Source organism: Psittacula echo (assembly GCF_963264785.1).
Source record: "Psittacula echo genome assembly, chromosome: 3".
NCBI classification, from domain to species: domain Eukaryota; kingdom Metazoa; phylum Chordata; class Aves; order Psittaciformes; family Psittacidae; genus Psittacula; species Psittacula echo.
The window spans coordinates 37,748,519-37,761,671 of NC_137736.1; the positions used below are offsets into that span (position 1 = coordinate 37,748,519).

A 13,153-nucleotide genomic window follows, 5' to 3' on the forward strand; every position below is an offset into this window, starting at 1 on the left:
TCCTGAGACTGTTTCATTTTGTATCCATGTTAACTGGAGAAAAATTATTACACAATAAAAAGGAAGTTTGGGGAGAGGGTAACGGAAGTCCTTGATCTCCTCTATTTAAAGATCCAAAGTAGCAATGCCTGATAAACTTGAAACCTACTTTAATGCCAGAAGGAAAACATTATTCACTAAATCACCAATGCTTAATAACTTGAAATGCAAAAAAGTATAGGATAAATTACTTATTTTATTTGAAAAATTAAATATCCCTAGGATTGCTAAGTGTCACTTTAATACTAGGGGCCTTCACAGACATGTGTTACCCAAAAGTTGCTAAACCAGAAAACAAAGCTGGTGATTAAGCTGGCAATACTAACTAGTCTTTGCTTTAGACAGGAATAAGAAAATCTCTCAATGTATGCTCATTAAAGAATAGCACAATCTAGCATTTCTAATATTAAATATTACAGACAGTTGCTACACATTAAGAACACAAGGAAACTACCCATATCTAAAATAAGTGGAAAGTAGATGTTTGGTAGAGTCACAAATTGTATCCAACTTCACAATCCCATTTCCTGAATACAGTCAAAACATGCATAGTTACCTTAAAACAGTCAAACAGGTGATCAAGCTGTTCAGGAGAGAAATCCCAAGCTAATTTTGCAAGGAGATCATGTACATTTTTTACAATGGCTTCATGTTTTCCTGCCTGTCAAAAAGACAAAAAGAATCCACCAACATTTGTAGCAATCCATATTGAGTTAAGCAGCAAGACATCCTGCATAATTTTTAAAAGAAGACTGTTTGAGGTGGCCAGCAAGAAAAGCTGATGCTGTGGGAACAGCATGGCAAACTGAGTATTTCACTGGGAAGTCACAACATTTAGATTCCTCTTGTATGCTTTAAGTTTTTGTTCTTTAAACAAAATCAAGCTGTGACAATAGACAATAAAGTCTAAAAGTTTATTTTAAATTGCAAATAAGAATTTTAATCTAATGTTGTTGCAGTTCTGTGGTTTTGCTTGTTTTGTCTTTTTTAAGAAAAACCTCAAAATCTACCTCCTCAAGGAATTTCATTGGGGTGTCTTAAGCTGCAAAACAATTTTTAGTACTTCCACATAGTTTATTAGGTTGAAGTACTTCCTTCATGCAAGTCGATTCATGGGAAACTAAAGCTTTCTATTACAACTTATTGGCAGACAACATTTTAAAGTCCAATAGCTTATAAACTTATGAATTCTAACAATCAAACAACTAATGGCAAGCTCTTGAGTCATATACTAGCCACAGTTCTAAGAGAGTCTGGTGTATATCACAATTTTGACATTTAAGGAAAAAGACAGCAAGAAAATACCAGCGAGCTCTATTTTAACTACAGGTGAGAAGAAAACTTCCTTCCTACATGTCCAGGCTGGAAAATGCATTTAAAAATCTGCACTTGAAACCAACAATTTTGGTCTATGTGAATCAATAGCTGATTTGCTGTAAAGAAAGTTCCCTGTAAGTGTAGAATAGAAAAGGCAAAACAAATACATAGAAAATAAACTCTGCTGTAATCTCATACAGTATTAAAAATACATGCATGAGCAGTTTTGAAATTAATTTCCTCCTAAAAGCCTGCATCAGTAGTTCACGTAAAAAAACAAAAAAAGAGACTAATAGCTTTGTTACATGCTGTGCTGTAAATTCTTTATACTGTGCCATAAATCCTTCTTTAAGAAGAATTTCAGCAGTTACATTCATTTTCATATTATGTGTCAGATTATGAGAGGGGGAATTACTAAACCACTTACTTCACTTGATTTTGCAAAACATAACATAATTTTTTCCTCTGACCAGACCATTTCCTGGATAGCAAGAAAAACTGAGCATACAAGGCAAGAAAGAGCATCTGCAGTACAACAAATGAAAGAAGCATGCAGAGCTGCTGGTGGGGTGGCGTAAGAAGAGTAATAAAAAGGCATATAACAGCACAAGACAGTAGGGGGAGGCAAGGAAACCTCATGTGTGAACTGTCATCTTGCTGTGCAGAAACACAGAAGGGCCTGAAGTTCTAGTTAAACACTCCAGAATATAAGTAATAAGACTACAACACTAATCTCTGCAATTTTATTTCTTGTCCAGTTGGATCTTTCCCTGCAACTTCAACAGGTTGCAACTTAATTTTTGTCTTTGGAGACTTCCAACATTATTCTCTCAATCAAATATACTTCTACATTGTGAACACTGCCTAAGACATGTAAAAACTTAAAATATACGTTGCCTTCTAAAGGCAAAAGCAGTATGATTATATTACTTTTCATAAACTACTTATTTTTATTGTAGCTGTATACTGAGATTCTCAAGGCACTTTATACTGTCAACCGTAAATTTGTTCATGCTCACCCTCTAAACCCAGGCAGCAACATAACAGCTCTGGCTTGAAAGCAAAACCACACCATTGCTGCATGGAGCCAGAGCTAAAATAGCCTGCCTGTTATATAAAGCCACACAGTAAATCAACTCTTCACTACTGAACTTCATGCTCCAGCTGCTCTTAGAAGCAGCCATTTAATGAGAACTTCTAAAAACTACTAAACACAGGGAGTACCAAAGTTGGTAAAAATCACTCTGTATTAGCAGATTTTCGTATTCTTATCTTTTAGTCTACTTTAATTTCAACAGTTTGCCCAGGTGTCCCTATTTTCAGGCATGCTGTTTTCAGGCTGGCCAAAGCCACAGTGAAAACATCTTAAGACTTTATGAATTCAACTTTCACGCAAAAAATGAAAAAAAATACAGGGTAAAACTACAGCAGGTGCAGTGTGGCAACTACCTAACTGAAAGCATGAGAAGGGAGCAGAGTAAGCTGGGTATCTGAGCCCATGGGAGACTTATTCCTCAATTTTTGATTGCAACTGTTGGGTAGGCTATCGCTATCTTTAAAGGTTGTACCACTTTGAACACTTTTCTTGGAAGGGTAAAAGGTTTGGCCTAAAGTAGTTTATCCACGTGTTCCGGTTCCAGGCACTAGGAGTAATATAATTGCTTGGAAGACTTTTTTTCCACATTTCAAGATTTCCACCCCACTCCCAAGCCCCTTCCTTACAGAAGGGGAGGCTCTAATATTAATACAGTAATACAAGCCTACTAACAGCAAACTAACTTCTCGAAGTCTTTATCTGCACAGACTTCTTACAGTTTGGAAAGGTTTACAGACCACAAGCTGAAAAATAACAACATGATCACAGATCTTAATTCAAGTAGTCTGTGCATTGCTGTTACATGTAACTTTCTAAACAGGACATACAGGTAATGAGAAAATAAAGTCTTTCTTGAGTTTCAGCCTGTGCAGTTACTATCCTGCCAGAATTGAAGTCTAGAGATTATAATGCGAGTTGAAATATTGGAGATCTCAAGTCAACCTTCCACTACATCACCTGTAGTCTCAACTGGTTTAAATGCAACCTGAAAACAGCATACTTGAAAATAAGAACCCCTGGGTAAGTCCACTTAAGCCAAGCTTCAGAACAGCATGAACACACGTAAGGTAGGGATATAATACTACCCAAATCCTATATTAGCCCCTGTCATAGTATAACCCCAGCTGGCAATTAAGCGGCACAGAGCTACTCACTCACTAACTCAAAAGTGGGATGAAAGAGTAAATCAGAATGGTACAAACGAGAAAACTCATGGGTTGAGATAGAGAGTTTACAGGTAAATCTTCTGCCTTACCTACACAGAACTATATAAGCTACTATAAAGAAATTTAACTCTATCCCTACCAAAACCAGTACATAGCTTACTTTGGAAACCACATTTAGTCTTCCCACACTTGAAAGACTGGCCTGAGGACTTACCTTTACAGTTAAATTAGACTTTCACTATCTATTACTGATGAACAAAGATACATGTTCTCATGCTTGTTTCTACCCTAAAATGACCTTTTATTTTCTGTCTACTCATTAATTAATACTGATTTTGTTTCTTCAGCTGCCCAATATGTGTGCTAAACTCATGCAGCCCACAGCTAGGAAGTCCAGCTTCACCAACCATTTAAGTAAACAAGCCAGTATTGCAAAATGTATAATTAAAAAAAAAAAAAAAAATCATTACAACACTAAGGAAAGAATTGGCTGTTAAACAACTTCTAGAACAGTCATTATTGTTAGCCTTATTAACAGAGCTCTGCCCAGGAAAAATGTCTACAACTGTGGTGAACTCTGAGATTAGCAATACATATTTCTAATGCATTCTGACACATTAACTCATCATGTACCATATTCTTTCATAATCCAGACTTTGTTCAACATTGAGGGCTCCCTAGTACTTAAAATGGATAATCTTTGCACCATGTTCTGAACTGTTCCTTTAGACTTTACACACACGTGTAGTTGACCCCGTCTCCACTAGAGGCATCTGAGAAGACAATTTGGAGATCCAGGATCCCCAAAAAGAACATCATTAGATTTCAAGTTTTTCTTTAGTTTTATCTAACACCAAGCAAAAGGACAAGTCATCTTCTCAATACATAACATACAACAAGATCCCTCCTGTACAGCAGCAGAGAAGCAGTTGAATCCTTTACCTGTGCAGCCCAAATGTTGTCAAGATCCTGCAAAGTGAGGGCTTTCTCTTTGATGACAAAACGGAGGATTTTCTCTAACTTCTCTACATATTGGGGCTGATGAAGACTATCTCTCAACACAATTGATAAAATATTATTCTGCTGGATCCATTCCTGAATATAAAAAGAAAGTAGTGCCATCTCAAATTACTGAAGTGCTATCATTGCTATTTAAGCTAAAAAGCAAAATGTCAACCTGTTACAGATTTTATATGCAATATTGTAATTGAGAGAAGTGAGGAAGATGCAGCGTAAGAGGAAAGTATTTATCTCATTTATATTTCACCTTAGAAAAAACCTAACACTTCAAATAATCCAATATGCTAGTCATTGTGATATCTTAATGGGAAGTATTTTTTCAGGCATATGAAAATCATGAACTGAAAGCATAAAAACGTTCAAGCAACTTCAAACTTAAAAAGCCAGTGGAAAGAACATTTAACTCTTCTATTCAAAGAATAAAAAAAATTTTCTCTTCCAGTTCACAATCATTAAGTATCAAACCGAAATTGTTGAAGTCACTTTCAGCTTTACTGGTACGCCTACAACATATCACATAAAAAGGGCATAAGCAAGGACTGAAATACAAAAAGGTTAGCTTATTCAAGTACTGCCGCTTAGTTTTTTTTAAAAATTCTTCCAACTAATTAGAGGCACATATTCAAGCCATAATTAACTAGATGCAATTTTTTCAGTGGTGTCATAGACACAGTCAATTAGTGTACTGTATTTTCTTCTTTCGACCAAAGCAAAGCAGTGTGTGCTTTGACCTGTGAAAAACGAATGTGCACAGTATCATACTTTCTAACAGGGTTCTTGATTACAGACTTAAAATATTACAGCTAGTCTCATGGAGTACTTAAATCTAGAAGTTTTCATTTAAAAACAGAGATGTCTGAGATGCCAAACTACAGGGAATATGTAAAAAAGAGACCTATTTCCTCCTATTCTTTAAAAAGGCAAACTGCAGCTACTCTATTTTGTCAGCGATCCTTTTGGAGATTATAAACCTTACATCAGGTAGCCAGTCACAAAGATAAATGCTCCTTTTAATAGTTCCCTACATACGCACTCAAGCATGTAACAGTATCACAGAATGGTGAGGGTTGGAAAGTACCTTAAGATCATCAAGTTGCAACACCTCTGCCATGGGCAAAGACACCTCACACTAGACCAGGCTGCTCAAGGCCCTGTCCAACCTGGTCTTGAACACTGCCAGAGATGGGGCATTTACCACTCCCCTAGGCAACTTCTTCCAGTGTCTCACCACCCTTACAGTAAAGAACTTCCTCCTTAGACATAACCTAGACTTCCCCTGTTTAAGTTTAAACCCATTACTCCTTGTCCTATCACTGCAGTCCCTGATGAACAGCCCCTCTCCAGCATCCTTATAGGCCCCCTTTAGATACTGCAAGGCTGCTATGAGGTCTCCACGCAGCCTTCTCTTCTCCAGGCTGAAGAGCCCCAACTTTCTCAGCCTGTCTTCATGTGGGAGGTGCTGAGAAAGTGTGTTCATATGGGAGGTGCTTCAGCCCCCTTATCCTCTGGACTTACTCTAACAGCTCCACGTTCTCCTTATGTTGAGGAAACAAGAACTGTATGAAGTACTACAGAAGCAGGGGACTCACAAGAACAGAGTAGAGGGGTAAAGTCACTATTCAAAGTATGTAAATATTAAATAAAATAAAAATGTGATAATAAGAATTTTCTGTACCAAAGAATCCAGCTTTTTAAACGTGAAAAGCAGAGTAGTCACGTAAGAACTCTGAGAAAACATTACCTGAAGCACAAAACCTAGACCACATCCTTATTTAAATGATCATTACAGTATTTAGGTACAGTGGCAGTAAAGTTTCAAATTAATCACTCTTGTTTTATCTACGTTCGGTGGTGTTTTGGGTTTTTTTGGGGGGTGGGGAGGAACGTTCAAAAACCTATCTATTCAAGGATTCCTTTTTGAAGAATCATTTCAGCAGAACTGAAAATAATTCTAAACAGCAGCTTTGAAACAAATACAGCCTTTTTTCTTTTTCCACAGAAAGACTACTATTAAAATTACTTATTACCATGACATGATACCTACTGTTTATAACACTAGATATGAAAATAGCAGTGCATGCAAGATGCATAATATATAACAACTCCTACGATTAAAGTAATAAGGAGGAGGAAAATCTAGTCAATGCATTTCACCAAAGAAGAGAACTTACTGCCATTCTTTCAGCTGTAAGCCATTCTTCCTCTTCAGGATTACCATGCCGATGAGTATAATATGAGACACTGGATATTACTTTGTTAACTTCATTTAATGCATTCATTTTACCATTGAAAGAAGAAATTTGTAACAACCTGTAAGAGAAATTAAATGTAAGAAGTGTGAAAAAACCTGTCAGCAGCAGCATATCCCATTAGGCGTATCTTACCTAAGTATCATTTTTAACCTAAAGATTTCTAAGTTTTTTACAGTTTCTTCTTGTCCAGGTACTCTTGAAGCTAAGTTCTTTAGAGATTTGATTATCATTGACAGAGCATCATTTTTGGCTTCATTCTTTGCTTCTTTTTTCAGTTCGTCATCTGTTAAATTTTCTAAAAATTGTGGAACCATTTCTATAATTGGAAGGAAGTATTTCTTCACTGTATGTAATGTTAGAAATTCATAACATTGTCCAAATGGCCTAAAAAGAAAGAAAAAAAGGGATCAAAGTGCAGTAACTGGTAGTTGTATAACATTATGATAGTAAGCAGCAATTAGTTCAAGAATCTCAAGTCCATTTACAAGCACATGAAATGCTGAAGGTAAACATGTGCTAAAACTAATTAGGAGATGAAGTGAGGGGAACTGCCTCAAGAAAAGACTAAGCTTTGCACTCACATATTTTATACTTAGTCCAACTATTCCAAATATATAAATTAATAAAAAAAAAACCACTTACTTGATGAGAGCTGCAATTATCTGAACATTCAATGCTGATCCACTCATGAAGCGATCATGCAAGATCTGAAATCCATTTAATGTGCCAAACTTGTTGATAAGATCTACTAGCCAGCCCTGCAATACAATAAACAGTTATTTTCTGCCATCTACAATACCCATTCAGAAACACTTTCAAGTATTCATTAGTAACAAAGTTTGCCTTAAAAGAAGTCCTTACACAATTAACTGTTAGGAGGTAACAGAACTGACAGTGGGCTTGCCTTCATAGTTTAAATATTCAGTTTTAAGGAAATGCTTAGAAATAAGCAACAAGATCTTTCCCGTTATCATGTCAAAGAACACATGCTGTATATTAGTTATTCAGAGAAATTTATCAAATATATAGAAATAAGAATGAATTATACTTCAGGTTCAGCTTTGACTGCTAAGTTACTACAGAAAGCATGATGATTCTGGGTTCTTTTATTCCTGGTCCTGACATGATAATGCTGCATATAGAAGCAGTCAGAATGCAAAACAACATTCTTCTAAGCACAGTAAGTAATGCAAGGAAGTCCAAGGACATTGGAGTTCTTTATCTGTCGTTCTTATGTATCAATAGCTAGCAGTTCCACTAAAAAAGGAGGAGGGGATTAAAAGGAAAGATAGCAACAATAATTTAATTAATTTATATCCTGAAGTTGTACCAATGCCATTTGGGCACAATTCTGAAAAATTCAGACCCAAGACCAGAACAGATTACTGGTCTGCACTGCTGGTTCAAAAAACCCAAACCAAACAAACCCCACAAAATCAAAAACAAAATAACCCAAACCCCTAAACCACAATGACTGTAACATTCCGCGTCCAATTAAAAACATTTCTCCCATTATTGGGAGCTCCAAGAAAGGGGAGAGAAAATTCCTACTTTATCACATAATCTCCCCCTCAAAATATGCCACCTACAAAATCATGTTGAGTGAGAAGGTAAATACATCAACTGGCAAATACAAGCAAGCCAATTAGCACAGCAGGAACGGCATTCCAATAGAGTTGTGCCAGCTTACCACAGAAACACGTGACAGTTTGACTGTGGACCAAAGACTGAATGGGTTAGAAGGACAAATGTGCATTATATCATTATTGGTTAAGAGTCAAAAGCAGCAGAACATGTTAGCAATATAATGAAGGGGTTTTTTCCCCTCCTCTAAAACCACCTCTCTATAGCTACTATGTAATTAGCTAACACTGCATAAAATACAGGTCTGAAAATGGTCTCACACCTTTGGTGATCGTGGGTCAGGAGGACGGGCATAAAGTTCATCTTCAGCAAGCTGGACTCCTGCAGGAACTGTTTCTGAGGGACGAGTACCGTTGTATAGATGGAATTTGCAGTGAGGATTTAAGGCCATTGCAAGAAGTTCAAGAAGGGGAAACCAATCCTGGGACAGCTTGGCCACACATAGTTCCACTAGTCGATGAGTGTTGTTAATAATACATCTCTATTAAGTAGAAAACCAACAAACAAGAATGTGGTGACTGTACAATGAGTATGAACTGGAAACTCTGAACCATTTGTACTCAGTGTGCAGAGTTGCATAAGAGTTTTTACAGCACTGTATTTTAATTTGTACTTCTCCCAATAATGGCTTTAAACAAGCTTTAAACAATCTGTTTTCAGCTACAAATTAAATTTAGGAAAGAGACACAAATATTTTATCTCCAGATACTGATTTTCTTATCAAGAACTTTACAGCTTCTCACTTAGCATGTGACTAGCTGTCCAACAGGCAGTTCTTGTATTCAAGGAGCTGCTACAAACATTCAGAAGTCAGCAGACTGCCAAAAGCTTTTACTAACAAAAGCAAGTTTTCATGTCCTAGCATGCACATAAAAAAAAACAGGTCTCTAGACATCTGACCAAAGACAGCCTGCCTAACACGAGCTGCACTAATGAACACACAAAGTTCTGGTCCTCCCCAGACCATCTCTGATGTTTTATTTCCTTCCAAAAGCATCAGAGACAGTAAAGAGCAACAACAATAGAAGGATGACTCCCCTACCACCCACCCAGAGCCATGTGTAAAAGAGTTCTCCCAGTTCTCTGGTGAGATGAGTTTCAAAACTGAGATTCAGTCTCTGCAGCCTCTTCATAATCACAAAGGCAGTCTCCTTCCTCATTTAAATTACTATGCTTCTCAGAAACACAACTTTAAAAACTTACATGTATCTCAAACTTCCAGCCGCTAACTGCTTCATCTGTAAGGATTTTTGTGAAAGATATCGTCAACCCATCTCGAAAAAATCGCTGGCATGCTTCACTTTTGACATCAAGGCCTATTTTAAAATAAAAAAGAGAAAAACAAACTATTAGATATGCAATTTCATTAGTTGGTACATGAACTTTTAAATATTGAAAGCAGTGATCTGGTGTACTGGTTTGGGCTGTGATAGAGTTAATTTTCCCCACAGGAGCTGGTATGAGGCCATGTTTTACATTTTTGCTGGAAACAGCATAGATAACGCAGGGATGTTTTTGTTATTGCTGAGCAATTCTTACAGAGAGCTGAGTCTTTTTCTGCTTCTCACACAACCCCACCAGTGAGCAGGCTGGGGGTGCACAAGGAGTTGGTAGGGGACACAGCTGGGACAGCTGACCCCGACTGACCAAAGGGGTACCCCAGACCATATGGGGTCATATGCAGCATAGAAAGCTGGGGGAAGAGAAAAAAGGGAGGGGTGTTTAGAGTGATGGCATTTGTCTTCCCCACTAACTATGATATGTGATGGAGCCCTGCCTTCCCTGGAGATGGCTGAATATCTGCCAGTCTATGGGATGCGGTGAATGAATTCCTTGTTTCGCTTTGCTTGTGTGTGTAGCTTTTGCTTTACCTTTTTGTCTTTATCTCAACCCACAAGTTTTCTCACTTTTACCCTTCCAGTTCTCTCCCTCATCCCACCAGAGGAATGGCTCTGTGGTACTTAGATTCTAGCTGGGGTCAAACGACAACATCTGGATTTCAAAAGTTTGGTGTTCACAGTTTCAGAATTACTTTAAAATAATAAACCTTGGATGAAGACAAACTTAACATACTCTTGAATGAACAAAAACCTGATGGATTAATGCTCTAGTAAAGCTACCTCCTTGCACTCCTTAGATAATTTTAAAATTATTTTTAAAACAAGTGATAGGGTTGAGACAAGCTGGAGAAATGGATTATGCAGCAAGAAAAAAGTGAACAGGAAAGGAGAAGGTGATGTGCAACATAAAGTATACGGGAGCTCCAATCAGTGGATTGAAGAAAGAACAAAGGACCACTTCATTTCTGTACCTGGGCTTAAAAGTGGTCAATCAGCCAGATAATTCTATGTAGTTTAACCCTGCCTCAAGAGCAGAAACACCCTGGGTCCATAAAACTTGTCAGCCTAGATACAAATTTTTATGAACAGACACTGATTCATCTGAGGACTGTTCAACAGTATATGGTTGCAACACTAAGGGCCCATGCAAAATCACCCACCTCCTCTTCTCCATGACTTTGGACTACAGAGCTTCATAGCTGCAACCCCAGAGCTGAGCTGGCTCCACACACTGGTCATAGAGCTGTGCAAGTGATTCCCCCCCTGCCCAAGACCTGGAGCCTCAATAAGGGCAATGCAGAAACCTTATGGTGGGTTGGTAAGGGCTGGCTCAGACCCTGTAGAGCTGACAGTGACCTGGGGCTAATATTCTCTGGTGAAACCCACGCTTGCCCATGGGCACAGTGGTTACACATGGCACTCACAGATTCTGGCAGGTTTTCAATAACTGTTACTGATCAAATCATCAGGAGTTTAATAGTTCTTCTACAACAAGACACTGCACTGACCCTACTGTAGTTAATTTTCACTGCATTGATTCTAGCCCAAACACCTGGCTAAGGAACTTTGGAACACGAGGACAAATATGCTGTCCTTGCTTTAGGCATAGGTCAAAACCCAACCATTTCAAGAAAATGCAGAAGATACCATTTCAATAAGGAACTCAAGAGTGGCCCCGCAGAAATGCAGACAGATCATCCAGAGAGAGATGGTCTTTAAAGGATACTGAAAACAATTCACATTTTAGGGCTGCCTAGCTTTTGGAAGCACATACGCTCATGCACACAAACTTTGTTTTTTTAAGACTCTAGAGCCTGACTCTTTTCCACTCTGTAAGCCTTTCAATTCATCAAAAATAAAGACTTGGGATCAAGGCTGATCAAGGGTTTGGGTTCGAAAGGACCTTAAAGATCATCTAGTTCCAATCAAACTGCCATTGGCAGGCACATCTTCCACTAGACCAGGTTGCTCCAAGCCCCGTCCAACCTGGCCTTGAACACTTCCAGGGATAGGGCAGCTAACCACTGCTCTGGGCAACCTGTTCCAGTGTCTCACCGCCCTCACAGTGAAGAACTTCTTCGTAATAGTTAATTTAGACCTTCTATCATTCAGTTTAAAGCCATTCCCCCCTGTCCTATCACTACATGACCTTCTAAAAAGCCCCTCTCCAGACTTCTTATAGCCCCCTTTAGGTACTTGGAGGCCTCCCTGGAGCCTTGTCTTCTCCAGGCTGAACAAGCCCAAGTCTCTCAGCCTGTCTTCATAGGAGAGGTGCTCCAGCCCTCTGGTCATCTTTGTGGCCTCCTCTAGACACGCTCAAGCAGGTCCACGTCCCTCTTGTGTTGGGTGCCCCAGAGCTGAACACATTCCTACAGGTGGGGTCTCACAAAAGCAGAGTAGAGGGGCAGGATCACCTCCCTTGACATGCTGGTCACACTCCTTTTGATGCAGCCCAGGATACGGTTGGCTTTCTGGGCTGCAAGCGCACACTGAAGCTGGCTCATGTTCAGCTTCTCGTCGACCAACACCCCCAATTCCTTCTCTGCAGGGCTGGTCTCAATCCCTTCTCTGCACAGCCTCTAGTTGTGCTTGGTATTGTTGCACAGTGAAATCACATTTCAGTTTAAGTAAGCTACAAATTGTAAAAGTTGCCTTGCATCTTGCTTGCGTGTACGTCACACAGGAAAGTTTCAGCAGCATATTAAAAACTGAATGAAAACATCAGAAGCAATAACATCCACAATAAAGATGGAGCAATGCAGAGCTGTTCAGGGAAATTTGAAAGAAAGGGCGGAGAATACTCTTGCCTATAAAAAAACAAAAAACTAAACCAGCTTTTTTTTAAATTTTAAATTTATAGCATCCAACTCACTACAACACTTCTTTCTGGAGCAAATCTCACTACTCAAAACAATTCATAAGTATTGCAGAATTACTGTGAATAATGATCAGTCTTGCTATTAAACACTATTTTTCAAGTAGATTTTCCTCTATTAGCAAGTAACTCCAGACTATGATTTGATACTCTCACGACTTGCTTAATGAAGAATAATACATCTATGCCTACACATAAAAAGATAGTTTTCCATAAATAAAGGCATCTGCCAGGAATAATACAAGTCACAGTCCAGACAAGATTCATACTACTCTGTCGTATCTGCTCCTTGCACTTGAAGGTGGTAATGATGACATTTAATTCTGATGACTGCTTTCAATTCAGTGATGTCCCTTTCAATTTCAGTTGCTGAAAAGATTTATAGAGGATGCAAATACCACTTA

General features: G+C 38.4%; 1 protein-coding gene across 3 annotated transcripts in view; it reads right to left on the reverse strand.

Annotated features, from left to right (window-relative positions):
• Positions 1–13,153, reverse strand: part of USP9X (ubiquitin specific peptidase 9 X-linked) — a 105,771-nt gene that overhangs the window by 61,975 nt on the left and 30,643 nt on the right. For 2 of the 3 annotated variants that reach the window (XM_080612037.1, XM_080612036.1), the window contains exons 5-11: positions 9,738–9,850; positions 8,797–9,015; positions 7,533–7,648; positions 7,023–7,274; positions 6,810–6,948; positions 4,561–4,713; positions 596–700 (exon numbers count right to left, since the gene is read on the reverse strand). In XM_080612037.1, the coding sequence (XP_080468163.1) occupies positions 596–700; positions 4,561–4,713; positions 6,810–6,948; positions 7,023–7,274; positions 7,533–7,648; positions 8,797–9,015; positions 9,738–9,850 (1,097 nt within the window). Of the gene's footprint in view, positions 1–595; positions 701–4,560; positions 4,714–6,809; positions 6,949–7,022; positions 7,275–7,532; positions 7,649–8,796; positions 9,016–9,737; positions 9,851–12,023; positions 12,630–13,153 lie in introns of those variants that run through there. The other variant, XM_080612038.1, reaches the window with a different exon arrangement.